At 45.5% G+C, this 22831-nt stretch overlaps 2 protein-coding genes across 3 annotated transcripts in view; one reads left to right on the plus strand and one right to left on the minus strand.

Moving 5' to 3' along the window:
* Positions 1 to 2566: 2566 nt before the first annotated feature.
* SAXO2 (stabilizer of axonemal microtubules 2) lies at positions 2567 to 18012 on the minus strand. 2 transcript variants are annotated; one of them, XM_032836889.1, is made up of 4 exons: positions 17894 to 18012; positions 15249 to 15428; positions 9854 to 10056; positions 2567 to 3563 (listed from the first exon to the last, which is right to left on the minus strand). In XM_032836889.1, the coding sequence occupies exons 1-4, from the start codon at positions 17929 to 17931 to the stop codon at positions 2620 to 2622; spliced, it is 1365 nt and encodes a 454-aa protein (XP_032692780.1). In that variant the 5' UTR covers positions 17932 to 18012; the 3' UTR covers positions 2567 to 2619. The 2 variants fall into 2 exon arrangements, with proteins under 2 accessions (XP_032692780.1, XP_032692781.1); XM_032836890.1 differs by lacking the exons at positions 15249 to 15428; positions 17894 to 18012 and adding an exon at positions 8587 to 8722 and having other exon boundaries at positions 9854 to 9890.
* A 169-nt stretch (positions 18013 to 18181) lies between these two features.
* Positions 18182 to 22831, plus strand: part of EFL1 (elongation factor like GTPase 1) — a 115365-nt gene continuing 110715 nt past the window's right edge. The window contains exons 1-3 of the mRNA XM_032836777.1: positions 18182 to 18227; positions 18998 to 19107; positions 21978 to 22045. Of these exons, the coding sequence (XP_032692668.1) occupies positions 19017 to 19107; positions 21978 to 22045 (159 nt within the window). The 5' untranslated portion in view covers positions 18182 to 18227; positions 18998 to 19016. The remainder of the gene's footprint in view (positions 18228 to 18997; positions 19108 to 21977; positions 22046 to 22831) is intronic.

Below are 22831 nucleotides of genomic sequence, written 5' to 3' on the forward strand. Positions count from 1 at the left end.
GAAGAGGAAGGCAGACATTTATAAGCTGGGCAACATGAGATTGCTGGCAAAACTCCAGAAGCTAGAAAAGAGAAACAGAACAGGTTCTCCCACGCAGGCCTCTGAAGGAGCCAACTCGGCTGACACCACCTGGGCTTCCAGCCTCCAGAACTATGAGACCGTGAATGTCTGTTGTCTAAGCCCGCCCCCCCCCATCCAAGTCTGGGGTACTTTGTCCTTGTAGCCTTAGCAAACTAATACACCATCTATAGAGAGTCTGGTGAAGTATCTGTTTAGATCTTCGACCCGTTTTTTTTCCTGTTCTTGAGTTTTATATTCTTTAAATATTCCAGGTACACATCCTTTGAAGTCAGTTTTGTAGATGAAGAAATGGGTTCAGAGAGGGAAAATAATTTGTGCAAGGTCACATATGCTAGTCTATAGAAGAAGATGTCATTACAGCTCAAGGGTCAGCTCAGCTGTCCTCTCCTTAAGGGAGATTTTCCTGAACTCCCAGGCTAAGTGGCCCATGTACCCCCTGTTCCAATCTCTTATTCCCATCTGTTACATTGAGTGTTAGATGATAGGAACACACCATTATTCATCTTTGTGTCCTCAGCTCAAGTCACATTGCCTTGGGAAATCCCAGGATGTATCTTACTAAGGGGTAACCTTTGCCCAGGGGGTAGACCACCCCTATCAGATTGCAGAGGAAGTTGAATGTCTAGCTCAGAAAATGGCCAGGTTGAGAGTGTTACCATACTCTCAAATGTTTCATTTTGACTCAAAATGTTTCATTTTGAGTCTATAATCATGTTTTCTATGGAAAAGGCAAGAGTAGTTATATACAGGTTAACCTAGATAAGACTTAATTTAAAAAGTTCCCTTTTCCAGAGAAAATTTGATACAGAAATGATTTCATGAAAATTCATTCATTTTATTGATGCTTTATTAATGTTGCCTAGATAAATAATTCTACATATCATAATTTTCACTAATAGATACAAATGTAAATAAAAACAAGCTACTTTTAAATATTAAAAATGTTTTAGCCAAATATTGGTGCACTTATTCTCAAGTGAGCATGTTGTTTGAGACAACTTTAAAGCTACAGAAGATCAAACTTTGTGCTACACTAAATCATACTCTTCCATAATACAATCATTTATCAAAGAAAAAGAAACAATAGGAATGTGATTCATTAGGACATTTTCAGCGTTCATAAATGCAACGTGTTCTTTCTGGTTCACTTACTAGGATCATTCCTCCCCTCCCTTCTTAGCACTTAGTTCACTCTGGAGAAGAAGGACGTATGTAACTTTGCCCCACCCTGAGCCTGCCCCTGCTTCTGAACCCTGACTCCGGGCATGGCCATTAGGTACGTCCTTACCCAAGGTTATCCAGAAGATTCTTCACCGCTGTCAGTCATTTCTAAAACTACTCTAACAAATACCTTTTTCCTTCCCGTAAGTACTGTCTTTCAAACCATGTTCTTCTCTGCATCCAAGCGCTCCATTCTCTGGAACGAGCTCTCCGGCGCTTGTGGGGCTGGAGAGGACAAGACTCTTCAGGAATCAAACCACTCCTAAGCTCAGAGCAAATTCGGTCATTTTACAATCCTTGCCTCAGGCCAGAAAATGAGTAGTGAGTAGGTTAGTTACCTTACTTTGAAAATGGAGAAAACAGGTACAAAATGAGATTAAGGAACTTAGTGTGAATGCCTGACATTTGCTTAGCACTTTTGCTTTTGGGTTACAATGAATCGTATGATCTGATGCTCAAAACGCAGTATTTGTGAACTAAGCAGAGCAAATGTCCTTTTAAGAGTGGAGATACTGGGGCTCGAAGACGTGAGTCATTGGCCCAGGGTGAGGTCATCGGGACCCCAACCTCAGAGCCTTGACTCCCAGCCCACAGACCCCTTGCTGGTTGCACCACAGTTCCTCTTATGAACTTGAACATGGTGAGGGGCAGTGTGACCGCCCTCGGCACCACCAACCACAGTGCACTGCGTAGATGCCCTGAAGTCTGAGGACATGAAGACCACTGTCTTGGATGAGGAATCCATGCATCATTTTCAGAGGTGGGCTAGACAGTCCTGATGTCCTTGATACATGAAAACTGTATGCGAGTAACTGTGTAGTTGCCATAATTAAAAATGTACAGGTACATGATAATAGGAGGCAAGCAACCAAACAGTAGGTTGGGGATTAAAGTAGTTCAGTTGGGAATGTCCATGATTCAACTTTCAGAATAGCATATTAAAGGACAATCTTGGTAAAAGAGCAATACAAAATGGATTTTAAGGTTCTTATTTCTTATAATTAATTTTGCAAATTCACTTTGAAAGATTTAAAAATGATTTGTTTTAGCTCTCCCATAAATTATTTTGACTATATAAAATTGGCTTTGGGGCGCCTGGGTGGCCCCGTTGGTCAAGCGTCCAAGTCTCAATTTCAGCTCAGGTCATGATCTCAGGATTGTGAGATTGAGCCCCATGTCAGCTCTGTGTTGGGCTTGGAGCCTGCATAAGATTCTCTCTCTCCCTCTTCCCCTCCCCTCTTAAAAAAAAAAACAAACTCTGGCTTTTCCCTTAGAAAACTAATATCTGTTAGCTTCCTTTTAAACATGATTTGATGATTAGTAGGCCTCCACTATGGGCGTGACCTTGCGGAAGAATTTATGACCTTGAGAATTTGTATTTTCAAAGATATAGCCTGGAGGAGAAGGATAGCTAGCAGGGCAGACTTCCTGTTTCTTCTGTGTGTACTCTGTAGAGTACATGGTGGTGTCGTCGAACGGAGCAGAACTCTGAAACAGAGCATGCGCGGGTTTGCAGCTCTCCGTCCGAATCAGCTCGTGGGGCACATAGTGAGACCTGAAAGTGCTCCAACCATCGAATCTTCCAGATGGGTTGGAAATCTGCTGCTGCTGCTTAATAAGACCTTGACGACAGCATTCCCAGGCTGGAAAATCTTCCTTTGTGGTGCTTTTTCCTTGAAAAGGGACATTGTTAAATTTTTTCTGAGAAACTGGCCTGATGGGACTAACACGTTTGGTCTGATAGGGAACATAGTCCAGATGGCTTGTGCTGTTTAGCTGCATGGTACCTGCAGGCGGGACATACTCCTGTGGTTTCTTGACTTCGGGTGGTGGGATTTCCCATGGTTGGAAGCTTTCGCGGAATTCCGTGCTTCCTTCAAAATGAGCATTTTGGGTCACTCTGGTGTATGGAGGTCGGCAGATTTTTGCAGTTTCTCCAGGAAGACCCTGAAAGTCATATCGGTGAGTTGTGAGATCCTCAAAGGGTTGACTGGTTGGCTTGTACACTTCTTTTGGCCTTGCAAACTTGAATTCTAGCTGATAAGGTACGTAATCAAGGCGATGACTTGTATCACCATTAAAAGGGACTGTAGAACGTTTGACCACGGGACTGGGTTTAAAGCTTTGCCTGGGCTTTATCTCCTGAGGAACATAGTCATCCTGAAATGTGGTTGAATTTCCAAATTTCATGGTGGGGGGGTGGTAAGCTTGTTCTGGTTTATAAAGGTCAATTTTCTGAATGTCCCAAGCTCTATAATCATCTTGAAAATAAAAAAAGAGAGCATTTAAATACTGCATAAAACAACCATCTTCTAAAAATCATGACTTACTTCCCTCATTGCCAAACATCCTTCCATTTCCTTCAGAAATCTGAACACTAATCAAGTCTGAAGTTGCTCAGATTCCCCTGATTTGTGTTTTCTTCATATCCACCTTCCTCTTCCTATCTCCCCACATTAGTGCATAGAATTTCTACTTCTAGATTTACCTGAATACACAACAAGGGAATGGAACATCTGAGCTTGGATTGTTGATAGTTTTTGAAAGCCTATATTTTGGGTAAAGTCAGAGTTTAGGAGATTATGGTTGCATTTTCCAGGAACTGGTTGGGATTTTCACCATAACACATGAAATGAAAAGAAACCACTTATTTGTGGAGCATAAGAAATAACACGGAGGACATGGGGAGATGGAGAGGAGAAGGGAGTTGAGGGAAATTGGAAGGGGAGATGAACCATGAGAGACTATGGACTCTAAAAAAACAATCAGGGTTTTGAAGGGGCAAGGGGTGGGAAGTTGGGTGAGCCTGGTGGTGGGTATTATGGAGGGCATATGCTGCATGGAGCACTGGTTGTGGTGCATAAACAATGAATTCTGGTACACTGAAAAGAAATTAAGAAAATAAAAAATAATTTAAAAAAAGAAAAGAAACCATAAAATCTACTGATTAACATAAAATCAAAGGCCCTGATGTGTGGGCAAAAGTGATGGGGATATTATTCTTTGCCTTGGAGGGACTCCTCAAATGAAAGAGAATTTCAACCCATTATACTGTAGGAAAGCCTACCAGATTCCCTGAACAAACCTACAGAATAACTTGTACTATCCCAGAAAGATCATTGCCTTCAACTTCAGCTTTTCAGAAAATGGACTTCAAGATATCATCAAAAGACAGAGGGCCATCTAGAGGCCAGAGGCCTGAACTGAGTGCTTTTAAACATACCAGAAATTGTATGTAGAATTTAGAAGTGAATACCAGAGCTAAGTCTAAGATTTAGGGTTAAATACCTTAATTCTGCTTCTTGTGGCATACATAGACCATGGATGGAAAACTGAAGTACTTATATTTCAACCAAGCGTTATTTAGTTTTTTTATTTCTAGATGAGAAAGGTAGAAAGCTAAGAAATACAGTGGAATTGACTTCACCCAAAGAGATGTACACCAAAGGTTAATTTATAAAAGAAGTTATACAAGATGTTTTAGAGTCTAAAGTCCATGTAATGTCTATTGGAAAGACCAAAACTCAAATGCTTTTTACGTGGATTTACTCTCTCCTTTGGAGAGAAAAATCCCTCACTCACAGACATTTCTGCCCCAATGACCAAGTTGTGGAGCAAATGGTTACCTCTACCTCATCAATCTACTGATGTTCATATGAGAGTGGATGTGTGGACCAAGAGAAGACAATCTTCAGGCCAGTAGAGACAGACAAAACAGCCTGGCAAGAAGAGATGAGCTGGGTAAGCCATTCTTGTTCTTGTGAACCCAAATTTGAAAATATGGAAACAGGTAAAAGTAGGAAATGAATCTAAAGTATGCCATGATGTTGTAGTTTGCTCTCATTTGAACAGCTTTAAGCCCATGAGGTGTCTGGATGTGTTTGCTCACCATGAATGTCTGTATGCAGACCTCCATCCCCATCCTTATATAATGAGCTGTTCGAGGTTCCTCTTTGAAGACAAAAGTCTTGAGTTGCACATGTTAGTTCTCTTCCTTGATATTTGGAACTTGTTCCCTGTGACATCTTATAGCACCAAGCCAGGGGGCTCCATCCTGGGGATTTCTTTCTCAATCTATATCTCATCAAACAATCCCCATGGTTTTAATACTACCTGTAAGCTGATGGCTTCCAAAGGTTGAATCTCCATTCCAGACTTCCTTTTGAACACCAACCCCCCATACATATCTTCCTACTAGGTATCTCTATTTCAAGAGGCAAACTGACACTTTGTATGCTCCAAATGAATTATCAATCTTGGAGTTCTAATTGAAATTTTTATTTCATTTACATTTAATGTAATGACTGATCTAGTTGAGTTTAAGTTGACTATATTGCTATTTGCTTCTTTCCAAATGTTTTTTGTTCCCTTACTCCTTATTTTCTGCCTTCTTTTGGATAAAGGGTATTTTTATTATTCCATTTTCTCTGTTAGCATTTTAATTAGAACTTATTTTAGAATAAAAATGCATTTTTGACTAATTAGGGTATATTTTTGGCCTACTTGAATTTAAATTGGTATTTTTACCACTTTTAGAGCAGTGTAAGAAACTTTCAACAGTGTAATTCCATTTACACCTTCCTGTCTTCTGTGCTATTATAATTACCTCTATATTTATGTAAAAATATATAATTATTCTTGTGACTCTAAGAAGTCAATATTCTTTTATATGTACCTATAAAGTTACTCTTTCTGTGTGTTTCTTTCCTTCTGGATTTCATGCTGCCCTCTGGAATCATCTTCCTTCAACCTGAAGAACTTCCTTTACTACTTTTTGTAGTATGGGTTGGTTAATTACAAATTCTCTGGGGTTTTTGTTTGTTTGTTTGTTCCTGGAAACATTTTTATTTATTTTTTGAAGGATATTTTCACTAGACATAAAATTCTTGGATTTGTTGGGTTTAAAGTTCTAGGTTTTTGTTTTGTTTTGCTTTGTTTTGTTTTTACCCTTTCAACACTTTAAATATGTCATTGCATTATCTTTGGGCTTCCGTGGCTTCAGATGAAAAGTTAGGTATATTTCTAATTTTTCTTTTCATAATTAATGCGTAGTTTTTCTCTTACTGCTTTTGAGAATTCACCTTCACTTGGTTTTTGAATTTTGATGAAAGTTGCCTAAGTGTGGTATTCTTTGTATTTATCTGTTTGGGGATTTGTTGAGCTTCTTGAATCTGTGGCCTGATTCAGTCATCAGTTTTGGAAATTTCTTGACCATCAGCTCTCCAGATATTTCCTGACTCTTCATTGGTCTCCTATTTTACCAGATGCTGGGGGTCATGTATAAGTAAACCATAGACATTAAAATCAATGTTATTTTCAATAGGAGAAAGCTTGGTCTTTCCAATTTAGATCACCCTGATCCAATCAGGAGTTGAGCTAGGCTGGTACTCAGGGGCACTTTTAGTTAGACATAATCTTCCTCTGGTTGAAAGGACAAAAGTTGTGGTGTGTTTGTGGTAGAGCCCTCATTCTGTGGGAATTTCCCTTCTAAGCGAGAAGAAAGCTGTACTTACTCCCAAGTACAGCTGTGGGATCCTTCTGGCCCAGTCTCCTAGGCCATCATACCCCCTACACGCTCAGCAAACATCCTACAAGGAAGACCAGCTATACACCTGGAGGACTGATAGGTTCCAGTGTATCATACCAGTCCACATATCACGTGATCCACTCATTTCTCTTTACCCAGGAGAGTCTCTCTGCTTCTGCCATGCTCAGTTTTCCACCAAGGCCCCGGTGTGACCAGTGCTCCGGAGAAGTAAACAGCTGGCTATCGTAGCTTGCAGTCTTGGCAAGTTTATTTGCTTCCACAGCTGTCTAATGCCATTAAAGAGATTTCGTACACTTTAAAAAATTATACATATTTTTAGCTATTGCCGCAGAAATAATGGCTTTCTGCCATTTACTATATCCTCCCTGGAAACAGAACTCAAGCATTTTTAGCAGCTATGAGAAAAACGTTAAGCACTTCAGTCTGGTAATCAGTGCTTCACAGTCTGATCTCTACCTGCATTTATAGAATTATACCCCAATCTCTCAGTTCCTGAAATCCTCTGTTTACAGAACAACCCCTTTATTTTTCTGGCTCTGTGCATTTTTGCTCATTTCATCCTAGTTTTTGTGTTGTCCCTCCCTCTCCTATAGATTAATACTTACTGGTCTCTGATACACTCCCAGGCTGGCCTGAATCTTGTTCAGTCTAAATTTTTGAAACATGACTTGTTCCATTAACTTTCTAGTGAATTATCCTCCTCCCTAATGATAACACATTTATTTATTGCTACTATGGTTAATTTTTTTGCTACTATTGCTTCTTTCCTCAACCATAAAGTATGTTAATACCCACGCTCAGTTCAGATCTCTGTATTCCCTACAGTGCCTAGCACAGAGCAGAGTATCCCTTAAAACATTTACCAACTCCAGTGCTGGTCTGTTCTCATCATCTACATTTCAGTATAAATGACTTTCTAACCTGAGGCTGCTGGGAGCAGATGGGTTTCTGTCTAAGATTAACCTGTCTCATAGAACTGCGCCTCCACAGTCTAGATGCTACCTTCTCACCACAGCCCTACAGGGTTTCCTCTTCCTTTCTCTTTATCATATCCCCTCTGTCTTTCCTCTGTTCTCTGATTCTCGGTAGTTAGTGAGAGTCTCTTCTCATCGTGAGTTCTCACCAGTTACTGACCTGTCCTTAAATAGTTATCTACAAAACCTAGATCGTCACACAGAATGAGTACTGCCTTGGCTCTTAAGATCTCATCTCATGCTTCCATACCTGGCAATATTTCCTCACTAGGAAAGGTCAGAAGCGAGAAAGCCAGAGGGACCCCAGGAACACTGGATTATGGGGGTGGAAGTGTGGAAATCTACAGGAAACCCAGGTAATGAGAAGCTAGAATGTGTGTGTGATGTGTAATTGTCACAGCATCAGGACAATATTACTGATATTTTTTGATAGATTTTGTAGGACAAAAAAGAAAAGAAATTCCTACTGTGGTTGTTAAAATACCCAGTTGTTTTCACCAAACAACTTTATGTCAAGTTGTTATTTTATGTCAAGTTGTTATAGGAGTATCTGACCTCCTCTGCATACCAGGAGATACAGACCTGTAATTGTTTTATGCTAAATTGCATTATAACAATATACTTGTTGACTGTATACATTGTCTTAAAACTTTGCTCCTTGTGTAGCACCTTATGTGCTCACAGCCAAAAAGATGAAAGCACAGTGCTCCCGACCACCCTACTTCTAGGTCATAGCGAACTGGTAAACATGTGTTTGCTTACCCATTGAACTGGTAAGGGCGATATTTGAAGAATACACACGTGTTCAGCTGCTGTCTATTTAAACTATAAACCACTGCTTTTATTGTGGGTGACATCAATTTTATAAAAGGGCTTTATATGAGGACATACCACTCAGCTGTATCACATAATGAAAAGGATACAAACTTAAATATGCAATTACATTATTAACAAAAAATAATAGGTACTAATAAGATGCCTTTAAAAAAAAAAAAAGGTCCTACTCTCCAAGAGCAATAGGGTATTTTAAAATCAGGTTGATTTTTGGAAAGAAACTAGCCTTACATTGTCCAACCCCTGGCCCTTCCGAGTCAGCTGCCGACAGGGAGAAGGTATTTGCCTGCTTCTTCCACGCTGGAAATCTTAGAGGAGCCGGTCTCCTAAGTGGTGCTCCAACATTGTCATTGTGGATAAGCCTCTTTTATTCTGAGTTCAGTATCGGGAAGGACCTGCTTTATCCTTCACCCTAGTCTTTATCACTATAAAGGGAGTATTTGGTTCTCTGACTGCTAACACTTTTGCTGTATCAGTTGGTTCAGAACTTAAATGGTTAAGAGGGTTGCTATTTATTTGACCTTCTGAAAGACTCCAGTACACTCAGTAGAGTTCCAACTTGTTCTGGAACAGAGAGGAAGGAACAGTGCCAAATCAATGTGGCGTAATGTGACATAATGCTTGTCCAATGGCATCCTTTGTGTTTACGGGTGACCCTTTGAACAACACAGAAGTTAGGGGCCCTGATCCCCTGTGTAGTCAAAAATCTGTACAGAACTTTGACTCCCCAAAACTACCACTGGCCTGCTGTTGGCTAGACACTTCAACAGTAGCATAACGGTCAACATATATTTTGTATGTTATACGTATGGTATGCTGTATTCTTACAGCGAAGTAAGCTAGAGAAAAGAAAAGGTTATGAAAATCATAAGGAAGAGAAAATACATTTACAGGACTGGACTATATTTATCGAAAAGAATCTACACATATGCAGGTCAAACCACATTGTGGGTCAACTGTGTATGTTTTTAGGTAGAGAAAATGAATTATGTGGCTAAATTTGGATAGAAATCCAGGTCTTTGAACTCTCAATCAAGCAAATGGTATTTTTTTCACTATACTATGTTGACCAAAACAAAAAAAGTTTTCCTAAGCCATGAGAGCTAAGTTTGGCAACACACCAAATTATGACTGGACATTGGATGGAAGTGAGCCTTAGTTTTTGGGCTCCTTCACTTCTGAAATGGCAAGTTACCTTTATAGGTTGGGACAGTGTCCACCTTTCCTTGTTTAACTCGTTGTCTTTCCAGAGGCCGGACTATGGCCACAGGCTGCACTTTGTAAGAATTAAAGTCCTGTTTGTAGGTAGTGCCGAGATCCATCTCCCCCTGCTTCGGTTTGTATTCTTCTGGCACGTGGCGAGGCTGTTTGACTATCTCATAAGGACGATAATCCGATCTGAAATATATAAGTTTGAAACATAGCCTCACAGGTTTTTATTTCTAATTATCCCAAAGCAGTATTGAAATTTTCAAGGTTTATTTCAGTTGAAAAGTCCAAGAAGATAGTAAAATGGTGATAGTTGTTAAACTACTGAAAAGAAGTCATTTAATTCCTTTATGTCCTGTCTAGTGACTAACGTCTTAAGAAATACGTCAAAAATCCTAGTTTTCAAACATCATTAGGATGTGGATCTTCAGCTGATTGGATCTTACGTAAATAACATCTTTTTTTTTTTTTAAGATTTTATTTATTTATTTGACAGATGGAGATCGCAAGTAGGCAGAGAGGCAGGCAGAGAGAGAGGGAGAAGCAGGCTCCCCGCCAAGCAGAGAGCCCAATGTGGGGCTCGATCCCAGGACCCTGAGATCATGACCTGAGCTGAAGGCAGAGGCTTAACACACTGAGCCACCCAGGTGCCCACATAAATAACATCTTTAAGTAACTCAGTTTTTTCCTAACATGGAAGGAAATCTTAGGTGAAAGATTTCATGAGTCTAAGGAAAAAAATTTAAAATATAACCCCTGGGTCTACTTTGTCAAAATCCTTATTCATCCTAATTAAAAACTAAGCTCTTTGGGCATGCTCTCCTCTTACTGAAATCATGCCATCTTCCTGTTTATTATTAAAAGAATCAATTAAATAAATTATTAACATCTAAACTCAGGCCTTCAGTCGTAAATCACATTCATTATATGGATGTGATTCTGACTCATCTTGGGACCTGCGAGAAGCCCTTGCCATGGATGAGAGCCATAGCGCAGTCCAGCCACCGTGGGCATGCTAGAACATTCTGTGATGGAAATGGTGCTGCAGACACTGGGGCTGTCTGCTGGGGTACAGACCCAGAGTGACCAGATGGCCTGGGTCCAAATCCTGGCTCTGTCGTTCACTGGATGGATGACCTTGGGCAACTTAGTTAACCTGGCCAGGCCTCCGTTTCCTTCTACGAATGAGGACAATCGTGTCATCTAGCTCATGGGGCTGTTTTATGGATGGGCGCACACACACACACGTGAGCACATGTGTACGAGAGCTTGGTACACAGTAAGGGCAACATGTCAGCTACTGCTGTTATGACTACACGTCTTCAAAACTGTGTTTTTTCTGGTGAACTCTACTGACCGTGTCCCTCATTTTATTGGTTTAAGTCACCTTGTATTAATCACTATTCTCAATTTATGTCCCCAAGCTCCTGAAACCAAAAGACTCGCTGACTCCCTTCTCCTTCTCAGGATGTGATTTTCTAGACTTGGCTCCTTTTCCTCAGCCCCATCCACCCATGTCAGGCCGGGGTCCAGCGCTGCCTGACGGGTCACAGTGACTTCTCTGTGACTGAGTCCCTTGGACGTCTGTCGTCCTCCTCCCCGATGGGCATTGCTGCCCACTCCCTGTCTCCAGGAGACTCTCTCCTCCTGCCTCCCTGCTGGTTTCTCCTGAGTCTCTGATGCAGCTTCATCCCCATCTCCTCGGCCACGAACCGCCGGGGGTTTCTCAGCACTTGGGCCTGTAGTCGGTCCTCTTCTCCTGCAGTGCTCCCCCCCGAAGACAGCTCTACTCCCACAACTTCCATCCCTCCCGAAACAGAAATGACGCACCAATTTCTCTCTTCGCTCAGACCCTTCTCTGAGCTCCCTACCTGCACTTGCAGAACCTCACATGCCCCCAGCCGACCTGGTCCGTTTGCTGGTGCCCATCGTAGCCAAGGGCATCACCACAGGGACCCCGATCTCGTCCCTCACACCGCGGCTCCTTCCTGTAGCTGCCCCTTCGTCAACTGCCATCACCTTCGCCTCCTCTCAAATCTCACCGTTGTCTCTGTCATTACCACAACAGTCCAAACTCCCACAATAGCTCATTCGAATCAAATCAACAATTCCTAAACTCATTTATCTGCGTCCACTCCAGCTTCTCTCTGTCTTTCCTCATCTGGTGCCCAAAGGGATCCTTTCACATGCAAATTGGACACGTCCTTCCTGCCCTGAGCGGCCAGGCCTCTTCCTTAACCCCCTTCTCCACCCCCTCAAAATACAAGCAGGCAGGCAGACAAATGAGCAGGAAAAGGAACCTTCAGTGGCCTCTTACTGCTCTAAGGACACAGAAACACCACACATGGCCCCTTCGCTGGTCCCTTCTTCTTGCTTTCTGCGATTTCCTTTCCTATTTCCTGCAGTCAACTGCTTCACACCCTTCAGGATTCCACACATGAATCCATCAGAATCCGAGAACACAGGCAGTAACCTCTTCAACACCGGCCACACCAACTTCTTTCAAGGTATGTCTCCAAAAGCAAAGGAAACAAAAGCGAAAATGAACTTTGGGGACTTCATCAAGATCATTTCCCTGATAAAGTCAAATCTTTTATTCGGCCTCTCAAGTCACCTCGTGCCTATCCTTCATGGATTTTCTCCCCAGAGCGATTTTGTGTTTATTTTGAGGGACACCTTGCCCCCCTGACTAGAGCGCAGGGCCCGTGAGCACAGCCACCGGGATCCCCTGACCGCTCTATCCCCGGGGCTCAGCACCGTGCCTGACACTTAACAAGCACTTACTAAGTATTATTTAAGAGATAAATAGTAGAAATCACATACCTCTTATTCTCAAGACATCTGAGTTGTTCTTTGTTCTTCCCGAATACCAGCTAGAGGGACAGAGGCTAAAATGCAATCAGGGAGTGCAAGAATCGGGGGGGAGGACAGAGAGAAAGCTTAGAAGTCTTGGTTTCCCTGGTGAGAGTAAATGTTAGGAAGTGTACCGCCACACCCAAAGCAGCTTTCTGTGGAGGAGGGTAATGGGTAAATACACTCTTAGTCATCGGATGTGTCCCCAAACACAGGACACGTCCATAGCCATCCTTCCAGGGCAGGCTCCCCGCCAACTCTGGCGGTCCTCGAACCGCACTGAACATACTAATGTGCGTCCAGACATCTGGAGTCTTGTCCTCTAGTCTAGGGAAGCATCCAATGACCCTTTATTCTCCGTGCAGGTGCATCGGCTTCCTGCTGCCTGGTCAGCACAGCGGACAGGAGGGAGTGAAGGAAGGGCTCCAGCCCCCCGGCGTGAGGCTCCGGGAAATACTGCAGTTCCCCGGTCTAAATACAAAGAAAAGATGCAATATTTTCCTCGGTGAAGAGATGATGATTTAAGAAACGGAAATTTTAGTTTTATTGGCATAATTGGACTTTTTGGGAGTTGGGAGACCCTTTTCTTTCTTTTGGTGTTGTTCGTTTGGCTGGTTGTTTTTTGTCTTTTGGTTGTTGTTTTTTTTTTTTTTTTTAAACTATGAAGGGATACTGAACAAGTCAACTGACAAACCCAGAATGGAAAAGCAAGTACCTTTTTAAATAAGGATATGGCACATTATACTTTCCCAATTTCTATATTTAGAACTAGTTAAATGCAAAATAGTAAAAAATGTGAAATCTCCATGGAGCCATTAAGGCACGGAGGCAGAATGAACGGTTCGGAGACGAAAAAGGAGCAACCACGCCCGTTTGCTCATCTCAGGCACTCAGTCTCTTTATCTCATGTGCTTTCATGTGTCTTGTTTACTTATCTGCAGTTTTGTTTTCCAACTGCCACTCCCACAGGGCCGCGAGCCACAGCAGGGCACAGTCCTTCTTTATGTCCCAAGTCCCACCAACGGTCAGTACTAGTACTTGACCCTTTTCACTGGGAGATGGCGACAGAATGGCCAGCGATGCTGGTTAAAAAAGCAGATTCCTGGGGTCCGCTCGGTTATCTATTGACTGTTTTAGGTGGAACTCTGGAATCTGCAATTTTAACCCTTCCGGATGATTCTACAGCACACCAAGTCCGAGGGCTGTGGAAGATTTTCAGGTCTGTGGGCGAGCTGCACACCTACAGAAGTCAAGCCGTCAGCAAGGCCCTGTTACTATAAGAGCCGCCTGGACCGTGAAAGGTAGAAGCATCGGACTAGAAGTGGGAAGGTTTCAACCTTTGCTCATGCAAGTAGAATAAGCTCCATCTAAATGATATGAAAACTTGTAATGCAGCAAATTAAAGTTATTATAGAGCATTGTAAACCCCCAATTATAGAAATCTGATGTATGCATTCCTTGAAAGCAGAAACCTCTATTTATTGATCTTTTTGTACTTAACATGTAAGACTGGCCCTTGAATATGGTACGTACATTAACAGAATTAGGAAAAGAATTAACCCATTGATGAACATATGAAACAATTACAAAAAATAAAAAATAAAAAGAGCTAAGTCCAAATGAGGAGTTTAGGCTTAGGAGGATTTTTTGGGTCTATAATCCACTGAATAAATATTGAGTACCTATGAGGTGCTAGCAGGCATCGTACTAGGTTTCTGGAAGTAGAAAGCTCAGATAAGAACAGACACAGTCCCTGCTTGTGTGGGCCTCTGGAGTGGATCCATGATGAACAGTAGGAAGATGTTTTGAGCGCTTACACAGGGGACTGTTACCCAGCCTGAGAACTGGATACACGTGTGTCAGAGGCTTTCAGAGTGATAACTGAGTTAAGATCTATAGGTTACATGGACATTAAGTGGGGTGAAATTTCCAAGTAAGTAAAATAGTATATTAGAAGGCTCCATAGCAAGGGAATCCTGATATTTTCAAGAAAAGAAAAATGTCCTATGGGATGTGAGCATTAAAGAGCACAGTGAAAATAAATTAGAAAAGCAATTAAGGACAAAACCATGAAGGGATTTTGGTATATATTAAATACAGTGGGCAAGTAGAAATATTTTAAGCAAGGAGGTGATTCGGATTGGAACTGCATTTCAAAAAGATCATCTCTGCAGGCTGAAGTATAGGAAACAGATCAGAGATGTAAAAACTCGAGCAGAGACAGAAAAAACAGGAGGTTCCTGTATTTCTCTAGTTGGAGATGACAGTATAAAGCAGAAAAAAGAGATTTTAAGTATTTTAAAAAAATCAATAAAACTTTTCATTTCCCTTTTCCCTTCTTGCTTTCTGTCATTCTAACTTAATTTTTGTCTTTCTGTTTTTCTCAAGTTGAGACTGGACTAGTTCCTTGCTTCTTGAATTCGTTCAACTTCGATCAACTTAATAGTTCACTTTAAAGAGTTAAAAAACTTTATTAAGACCAGAAGAGTTGGGAGAGAAGTAGGTAAAGCAGTTAGTTTAATATTTACTTAAATGTTGTTATTCCTTCCATTTTACCACGGCCTGCTCGGAATTCTTGCTTGGGTTTAAGACTCTGAGGTGGAGGAACATTGCCATACGTAGGGTATTTTTCCAAATATTCAGTGGTGGGGCAAGATATGCCAGAATTTTCATAAATCCTTGAGGCTCCACGTGGACAGTGATGTCGCCTGTGCAAACACAAATAAACTGAAAGATTATTCTGACTTCCCAAAATATTTTAGGATAATTGTATCTTAATCAGAGAGATCTTCAATACACACAGACTCTCTAAATGTAAAAGCAGTTTTCCTAAAACACAAACACAAAATACCTTCTGTATATTCTGCAATGGTATTTATCAAAACAAGAAAAATTGATGTTATATCCTTTGTGGTGGAGACTCTGGTTTCCTCTGACAAAGATTTGGAGGGTCTCTTGTACTAAGAAGCTGAAAAGCTCACGAGCACGGCTCCCGGGGCCCCCGCCCGCAGGTTCCACGCAATTTGGCTTTCACCTGTTGGACATTCACCTGCTACTCTGACTCAGACAGTGCTATCTAGGGAGGGGGGAGCGCGCAGCCCCGCTGCTGGCAGCATTGTGGGGGTGGGACAGAGGCTGGAGCCCTAGGTGTCCGGAAGCATTCAGGTTTCCAAGGTGCCTTCCCGACCCACCGGCAGCTCCCTGACCTTGGCGGTAAGGGGTGGTTCTGAGGCCTACAGCTCAGCTGCAGTTTCCTGGTTGTTGGCCGAGGCAGGGGCTCCCTTAGCAACCCAGGGCTGAGGTGAGATTTTGGGGAATTTTTCCTGAAAAGTTTATTTTGGAAACTGTTTCTTCGGTTCTTCCAACAATTCTGTGAGCCACACATACTCCTTAGTAAGTTCTTTTATTTCTGGGCTAGGCCGCAGTAGATGATATTGTCCATAACGCGGAGTCCTGACCAATATATCATAAAAGCTGACAGCGCACAGTGGTTGCAGACAATGGGGTTCACCATTAGGTGTGGCCGTTGCAAGATGCAGAAATTGTAAACAGTGAAAAAGTGGGTTGTAGAGTATAGTATGATGGTATGCTGTTTCTCCGTTTCCTTTCGGAGGACTTGTAAAGCAAGTCTTAAAGAACATTTATGGTGGGGACTATGATTATGAGGGATTTTCACTATATTGTACATTTTTTGCCTTGCATTTTCATACCATGCCTCATGTATATTCATTTCATACTCAGAAAAAAAAAAAAGAAAAAGAAAAACTTCTTAACAAGACAGAAAAACCCAAGCAAACAACAGAAAAGTAACATCCCACAATGCTGAAATAGGAGGTCAGCTTCTCAGATCCGATGTCATTTGGGGACCCGAGCTATGTGCTAGGGCTAATAGTACAAGCCCAGGGAAGGCTGGATTTGAAGAAAATGCATATGCTGTGCCGATGCAATCAGAACTGGCGAGGGGATCGGAACTCAGTGAACCCTCAGGAAGAACACAAGAGATTAGCTGCTCTGCTTGGAGGGTTCTGGACAAGCAGAACTGCGGCTTAGAGGAGAGGGAAAACACCGTGTCGCGGCTCTTCAGGAAAATTCCAAGTCAGAGGGGTCGAGAGATTCGGGATTGCTGGCTGGCCGCTGAGGCTTTGGGAAAGTCCTGAAGTGACTTAGCGCCACACCTGATCTCTTGGGAAGCCCAGGGACAGGGTGATTAGGTCATGCATGGAGGTCCTGCTAGGGGTGCACCGGGTTACGAGAATCAAGTCGAGCGAGGCACTGGAGTTTCTCGTCGTTCTTAGTTTTATTTTCCAGCAAAGGCATACGTTCACCTTATAACAAAACAAAAACACTGAAAAGCTTATAAAGGAAAGCAAAAGTCTCCTGTCCCAACGTTTCCCGTCTCTAGAAAAGAAAAAAAACTTTCCGACGATCTCTCCTTTTTAGTTTTTCTGGAGGCTGCGTCGGCTGGTTAATTTTTTTCCGTGCTTTGAACATCTTGATTGATCCGCTTAAATGACCTCCCAGACACGAGACGGACTTGGCGGACACCACCGCACTCACTTCCCGCTGTCCCGGGGTCGGTCGTTCGTTCCGCGGCACCCACGCGCTCCTGGCACGGACTCAGCAGTGACCCGTCCCGGGGCCAGCCGGAGGCTGCGGGAGGACACCGCGTTTACAGGCGTGGGAGGCTGTCAGGCGGGCACAGGCGCCCAGTCCCGGTTTCAGGCCGCAGCCACGCCCCTCTCCGTCGGGCGGATCCCGAAGGGAGCCCCGCCTGGAGCAGACCCGGCCGCGGTCGGGCTCGGGGGAAGAGCGGCAGGCGGAAGGACGCACCGCACGGGCTCAAAGCCCATGCACTGGCCCTGCGTCCTCCTCCTCCCTCGTTCCCCCGAGATGTCCGGAGCGTCCACTGTCCCGCCGGGATCCGATCGCACCCCCGGGCAGCCGGAGGACCGGCGGCTCCGGCGCTCGCAGCCCCCGCCCGACCCGCGGGCGCTCAGCCGGCGGGCGGCCGGGGGTCTAAGAGCTGGGGAGGCTCGGCTCCGGAGCCGGGCCCGTAGGAGGGGCGGGCGGAGGCTGCGGAGCGGGCGTCCGCGTCGCTTCATCTCCGGGGGCGGCTGCGACGAGGCTCCGGCCACCCGCACCCCGGCCCGCCGTCGCGCTGGCCGTTCCTTACCCGCAGGTGCAGATCTGACACAGACACCGGCTCCTCATGCTCTCGGCGGGCGGCTGCCGCCCCGCGGGCCCTCAGCACTCGCGGCTCCGCGCGGCCGAAGCGCCCGCGGTCGTCAGGGCAACCGCAGGCGCCAGGGAGACCGACGCGGCGCCGGCTTCCGGCGCGTCAGAGGCGCGCGCGGGTCAGAGGTCGTGCGCCCGCCGGCTCCGCCCCCCCCAGCGCGCGCGTCCGGGACCGCAGGGCAGTCGGCGCCTGCGACGCGTGCGGTGCGGCCGAGCGAGGGCTGAGCGGAGCCGAGTAGGACGGAGCTGGACGGGCGGCGCGGCCGCAGCCGGTGAGTGTGAGCGCGGGTCCGCGCTGGCGGCCGGCGCCCTCCTCGGCAGGCTGCGGGCGGCGGCGGGCCGGGGGTGCCGGGTGCCGGGAGCCGGGGCGAGCGCGGGCTGGGAGCGGCTGCCGCCCAGAGCCGTCGGGTCGCCCCGGGGGCCCGGGACCGCCGCCTCTGTGAGTGTGTGGACGCGCGATCCCGGGGACAGCGAACGCGGGTCCCAGGGAGGGGAAGGGACTGGGCGGGGGGCCGACCTTCCTTTCCGGAGCCCGGTGGTGCACCTGCCTGGTGAGGGAGCGTGTGAGCCGGGACTTTCTTGGGGCGCCGCGGGCGGTGCTGGAGCCGGGAGTTTGGTCTCGGGTGAGCGCGGGCGAGAGTGCCAGAACGACGGTCCTGGGGGACGATCGCGGGGCGGAAGGGAGAGCTGTCCGCGTCTTCCCTCTCTCCTGCAGACGACCCTTCCCACGGGGGACAGTTGCCTGGGAAGGGCCTGTCTGGCGGCAGTTACTGGTGTCCCCGCCCCGGCGGGCTCCCGGATCCCGCGCGCCCGCCCAGCCCCAGAGCGTGAGCGAGCTGCGTGATGCCGGCGTGCTGTGGCCTGCGATTCCGAGCGCGGACTGGACTTGGGCCTGGGTGGGTGTGTCCCCTTCCGCAGACGTTCCTTGGGTTCCCAGCTTCAGGGACCTGACAAGTCCTGTCAGCTCCTGCGTGAGAGGAAGAAAAGTGTCAGGCCCTGCTCTTAGGGCGTGCGCCATGTGTGACGCTTCCCTGATGTTTAGTCACAGGAAATAAGGGACCATGGTGCTCGGCGGTTTGGATAAGATGATTCACCTGCAGAAAAACACTGCTCACATCAGGAACATCTGCGTTTTGGCTCACGTTGACCATGGTAAGACTCCTTTCTAAATGGGCTGTTTTCAGTAATTAAGGGGGTGTGACTCCACATGTGTCAGAAGCCAGTATGACTGTAGGAGTTTAATGACTTTAGGGACGCTGGCCATAAAGCATTTCAAGCGAACACAGCTAACTGGTGATTAGCATTCTTTATATGCTGGATTTCATTGCTTCAAATTTTTTAAATTTTATTTTTAAAGATTTCTATTGATTTACGTATTTGAGAGAGAGCCAGGGGAGGGGGAGGGGGAGAGACTCTCAAGGGGACTCCCCGCTGAGCAGGGGAGCAGGGGTCCCGACTCCCAGATCCAGAGGTGGGGCTCAGTCCCATGACCCTGAGATCATGACCTGAGCTGAAACCAACAGTTGGAGGCTCAACCGACTGAGCTCCAGTGTCCCCGTATCATTGCTTTTTTAAAATGAGGACTTGAGTTTTTGTTGAAGTGAACATTTCTGAAGTGGATTTGTAGTATAAAGAGTCGTAGTCTCGACATGAGGTCTTCAGAGCCTGTGTTAGGTGACTCTGTTCAGCTCATCAGGTCTGTACTGAACATCTGTTAAATTCAAGTTATTTTGCTCCGTGTGTCAGAAGGTGGGAACTTACAAAGAGGGCAACAGTCGAGCTCTAGAGGAGATTTGGGGGTTGAAGCAGCCCAAGACGAGGGGCAGACAGGGGACTCTGAGGGGTGGGAGAACTGGGGGATTGGGAAGGCAGGAATCGGTTAGGAAGAGGCTTCACGCTGTATTTAGTATTAAAGGTGACCCTTGAAGGGAGACTCAAGCTGACAGGTGGGGCACACGTCCCAAGTGGGAGTAGCATCGGTAGGGAAGAAGGAAATGTGGGTGACGGGAGCACAGTTCCTGGGAAGGGGGGAGATAGCTAATGGGGGATGTGTGTGCTTCTGACACACTGCTCTCACACCATCACATTGCTTCCTGCCCTTGATTTCAAACTCCTTCTTAGCTTGGGTACCCACAAGGTGATAGGAGGGCGTGTGTGAAGTGAGATCTCTTTCCCGAGAGGCAGGCTGGGTCAGGGCCCCTAGAGCCCTTCATGTCAGCTGGGCACCAGGCTTAGGGTTAAGGGCTCCAGCCCTGGAGTTGGACAGCCTGAGTTCAGACTCCATTTCAAGCCACTTCACCTTTCTGAGCTTCAGTAAGCAACGCCTAGACTGGGCTGTAGATCCTACCCACCTTACAGGATTGTGGGGGATGAAATGAGGTGATCATGAGAAGCCGTTGGCCAATACACGCTTTATTGTGAAGGCAATCATTTACAGTTATTATTAGGTTGTAGGGAGCCATTGGGAGAACGAAACAAAGCAGGACTGTTGTAACCAGCACATTAGGAAGACGAGTCTGGTGGACCTGTTCATGTGCATGAGAGGCAGAGATGAGGTTAGTGAGGCGGCTGTTGCCACTGAGGCAGGAGCTGCGGGCTAGTGTGGGGACTGCGGGAAGGAGAAGTGGTGGCTCACGAGGTCACCGAAGCCAGCTGAGAGTGCGTGGTACGTACAGTTCCATCACTGACCCTCTGCCCTCTTGAGTTTTCATAATGACTCTGCTCACATTTTGAGGACCTGTGGTCTGACAAAAGCATTTGTTCTTTTGCTTTGTGAATTAAATCACGTGGTTTCTGGTCCTAGGGATACAGGACCTAGGGATACAGGAAAGAGAGTGCAGAAAGATAGTGCTTTCTGGGCTCTTAACCCTCCAGGGGGTACATGCTTGCCATACTGAGAATGAGTTCTACTCCATCGGATCATAGGGAAGTGGCCCCCTGGGATTGTGCGGACACGCAAGATGTCCATGCCCAGCGGACGACACGTTAAAGCCCTTCAGTGCTCCCTTGGTTGCCTTCTGGTTTGTACTATTACAGATTCATAGCTTTGCTCAAGTCCCCAGAGTGTTCCAGGACTCACTGGTTGTAAAGAAAAGCCCCTCCTTTTGGTGCTGCAGCCCAGCTGCGGTAACTGTGTAAGCAGCACTCTCGGAACAAAGTTATCTGCCACTTCAAGTTGTGTGGACGTCATAAAACCTTCATGAAACTCTGGGTGTGTACTTGAGTATGCAGAGGCTTTTTTACTACATGGTGGCTCCCTGGCTTCTGTTTGGCTTCCAGGTAACTGGGAGTAGCTCAGTTTAGCTGGTGCCCTCACAGTAGGAGCTTAGGGCACATTTCCTGAATTTCTTTGCTAAGTATTTTCTTAGTTTAACTGGCAAACACCAGCCAAGGCAATACGTGGGGAAATACGGCAGAAGATTATGTTCTGTTTCTTGGCTGTGGTTTACCCAGGATGCCGTTGAGAGATGAAAACGAGTGCTCTGCTGTGCCGTTGCTGTTCTAGGCTGCCAGGAGTGTAAGGTAGTAGCATGATCACTGTTACGGATATCAGATGAGTAATAATTAAGATGAGCAAGGTCAGATTCTTGTAGGACAGAGATTTACTAACTACGTAAACGCTGTTTATCAGATGATCTCTTTTGATTGGCATGGTGGCTTCTCTCATCACCTGGGAGTCTGCATTTGAATCTACACATGATGCCTCTGTTTAGAAAAAAAAAAAAAAAATTTTACCCTAGGGGGGAAAAAAGTCACTTGACAACTTTTCAGGTGAGGGCGATGGGCTCCCTTGGGATGGAGGTACAGATTACAGCACTTTGAGCGCTCGAGTCTGTGTCCATCCAGATGGTGTTCTGTTGCGAAGCCTGAGTGCTCCTTAGGTCTTGCTGCGCTCTGTGTAGGTAAATAGAAAATCTCTGTGAAACCAGTTCTCACGGTCAGAAGGTAGCTCTGTAAGTGCGGTACATCTCCCTCCCTGTTTAGAAAAAGAGAGATTCGAATCAATGTTGTTGTTTTAACAGGAAAAACTACTCTGGCTGACTGTCTTATATCCAGCAATGGAATCATCTCCAGCCGCCTGGCAGGCAAGGTAAGTTGTTCTATTTGATGAATACTTGTCGTCTTTCAGTAAGCATTAGCTGTCTACAATGTGACGTGTTCTTAGAGATCCCAAAAAAGTACAGCTTATGTGTCTAAGAAGCTGCTGATCTATTTAGCAAGATAAAATAGATGTTGGGAAAAAGTTCATCTTATATTGCTTTCTATGAACATCTTACAAATGCAAAATGGGTTTTTGCAAGAAGTCCAGTGATAGCCTGGCACAATTGTGGAAGATTCCACAGAGGACGAGGTTCTTCCTGGGGATGAGCTGTGTGGATTGAAGAGAAGGCGGAGAATGTCCGGTGGGGGGATAGGTGGGTGAAGGCGATCGGGGATAATTGGTGTGTTGTGCTTGATTTGAGTGGAGCGTTTGCCAGGAGACTACCACAGAGGAAAAATCAGGGGTGGAGAGGATGTGTTGGGTCATAGAAGAACTTGAAGGCAAACTCAAGTACCAAGGGAGGGCTCCCGAAATCTGAGTGTCATGATGAAAATAGTGTTTTAGGGAATGAAATTAAAGAGATACTGTTTCTAGCTGTGAGTGAAAGGACATGGACTAAGTTACTGGCAGTAGAGAAATGGAGGTGTTCCTTCCTTTAAAGCATTTAGGACACAATGCGCAGAATTTATCAGGTGACTGGGAACGGAGAGGAGAGCAGGTAGAGAAGCAGAAATGAATAGGAAGGTAGCTGTAGGAGACCGGTGTCGGAATCGCGCATTGGAGGCAGGTGGCGTGGGGACTGGCCTAAAGGGGCCACGCGGAGGGAGTGAGGAA

This window comes from Lontra canadensis, unplaced genomic scaffold, assembly GCF_010015895.1.
Source record: "Lontra canadensis isolate GAN:19392208 unplaced genomic scaffold, GSC_riverotter_1.0 scaffold94, whole genome shotgun sequence".
Classification (NCBI taxonomy): Eukaryota; Metazoa; Chordata; class Mammalia; order Carnivora; family Mustelidae; genus Lontra; species Lontra canadensis.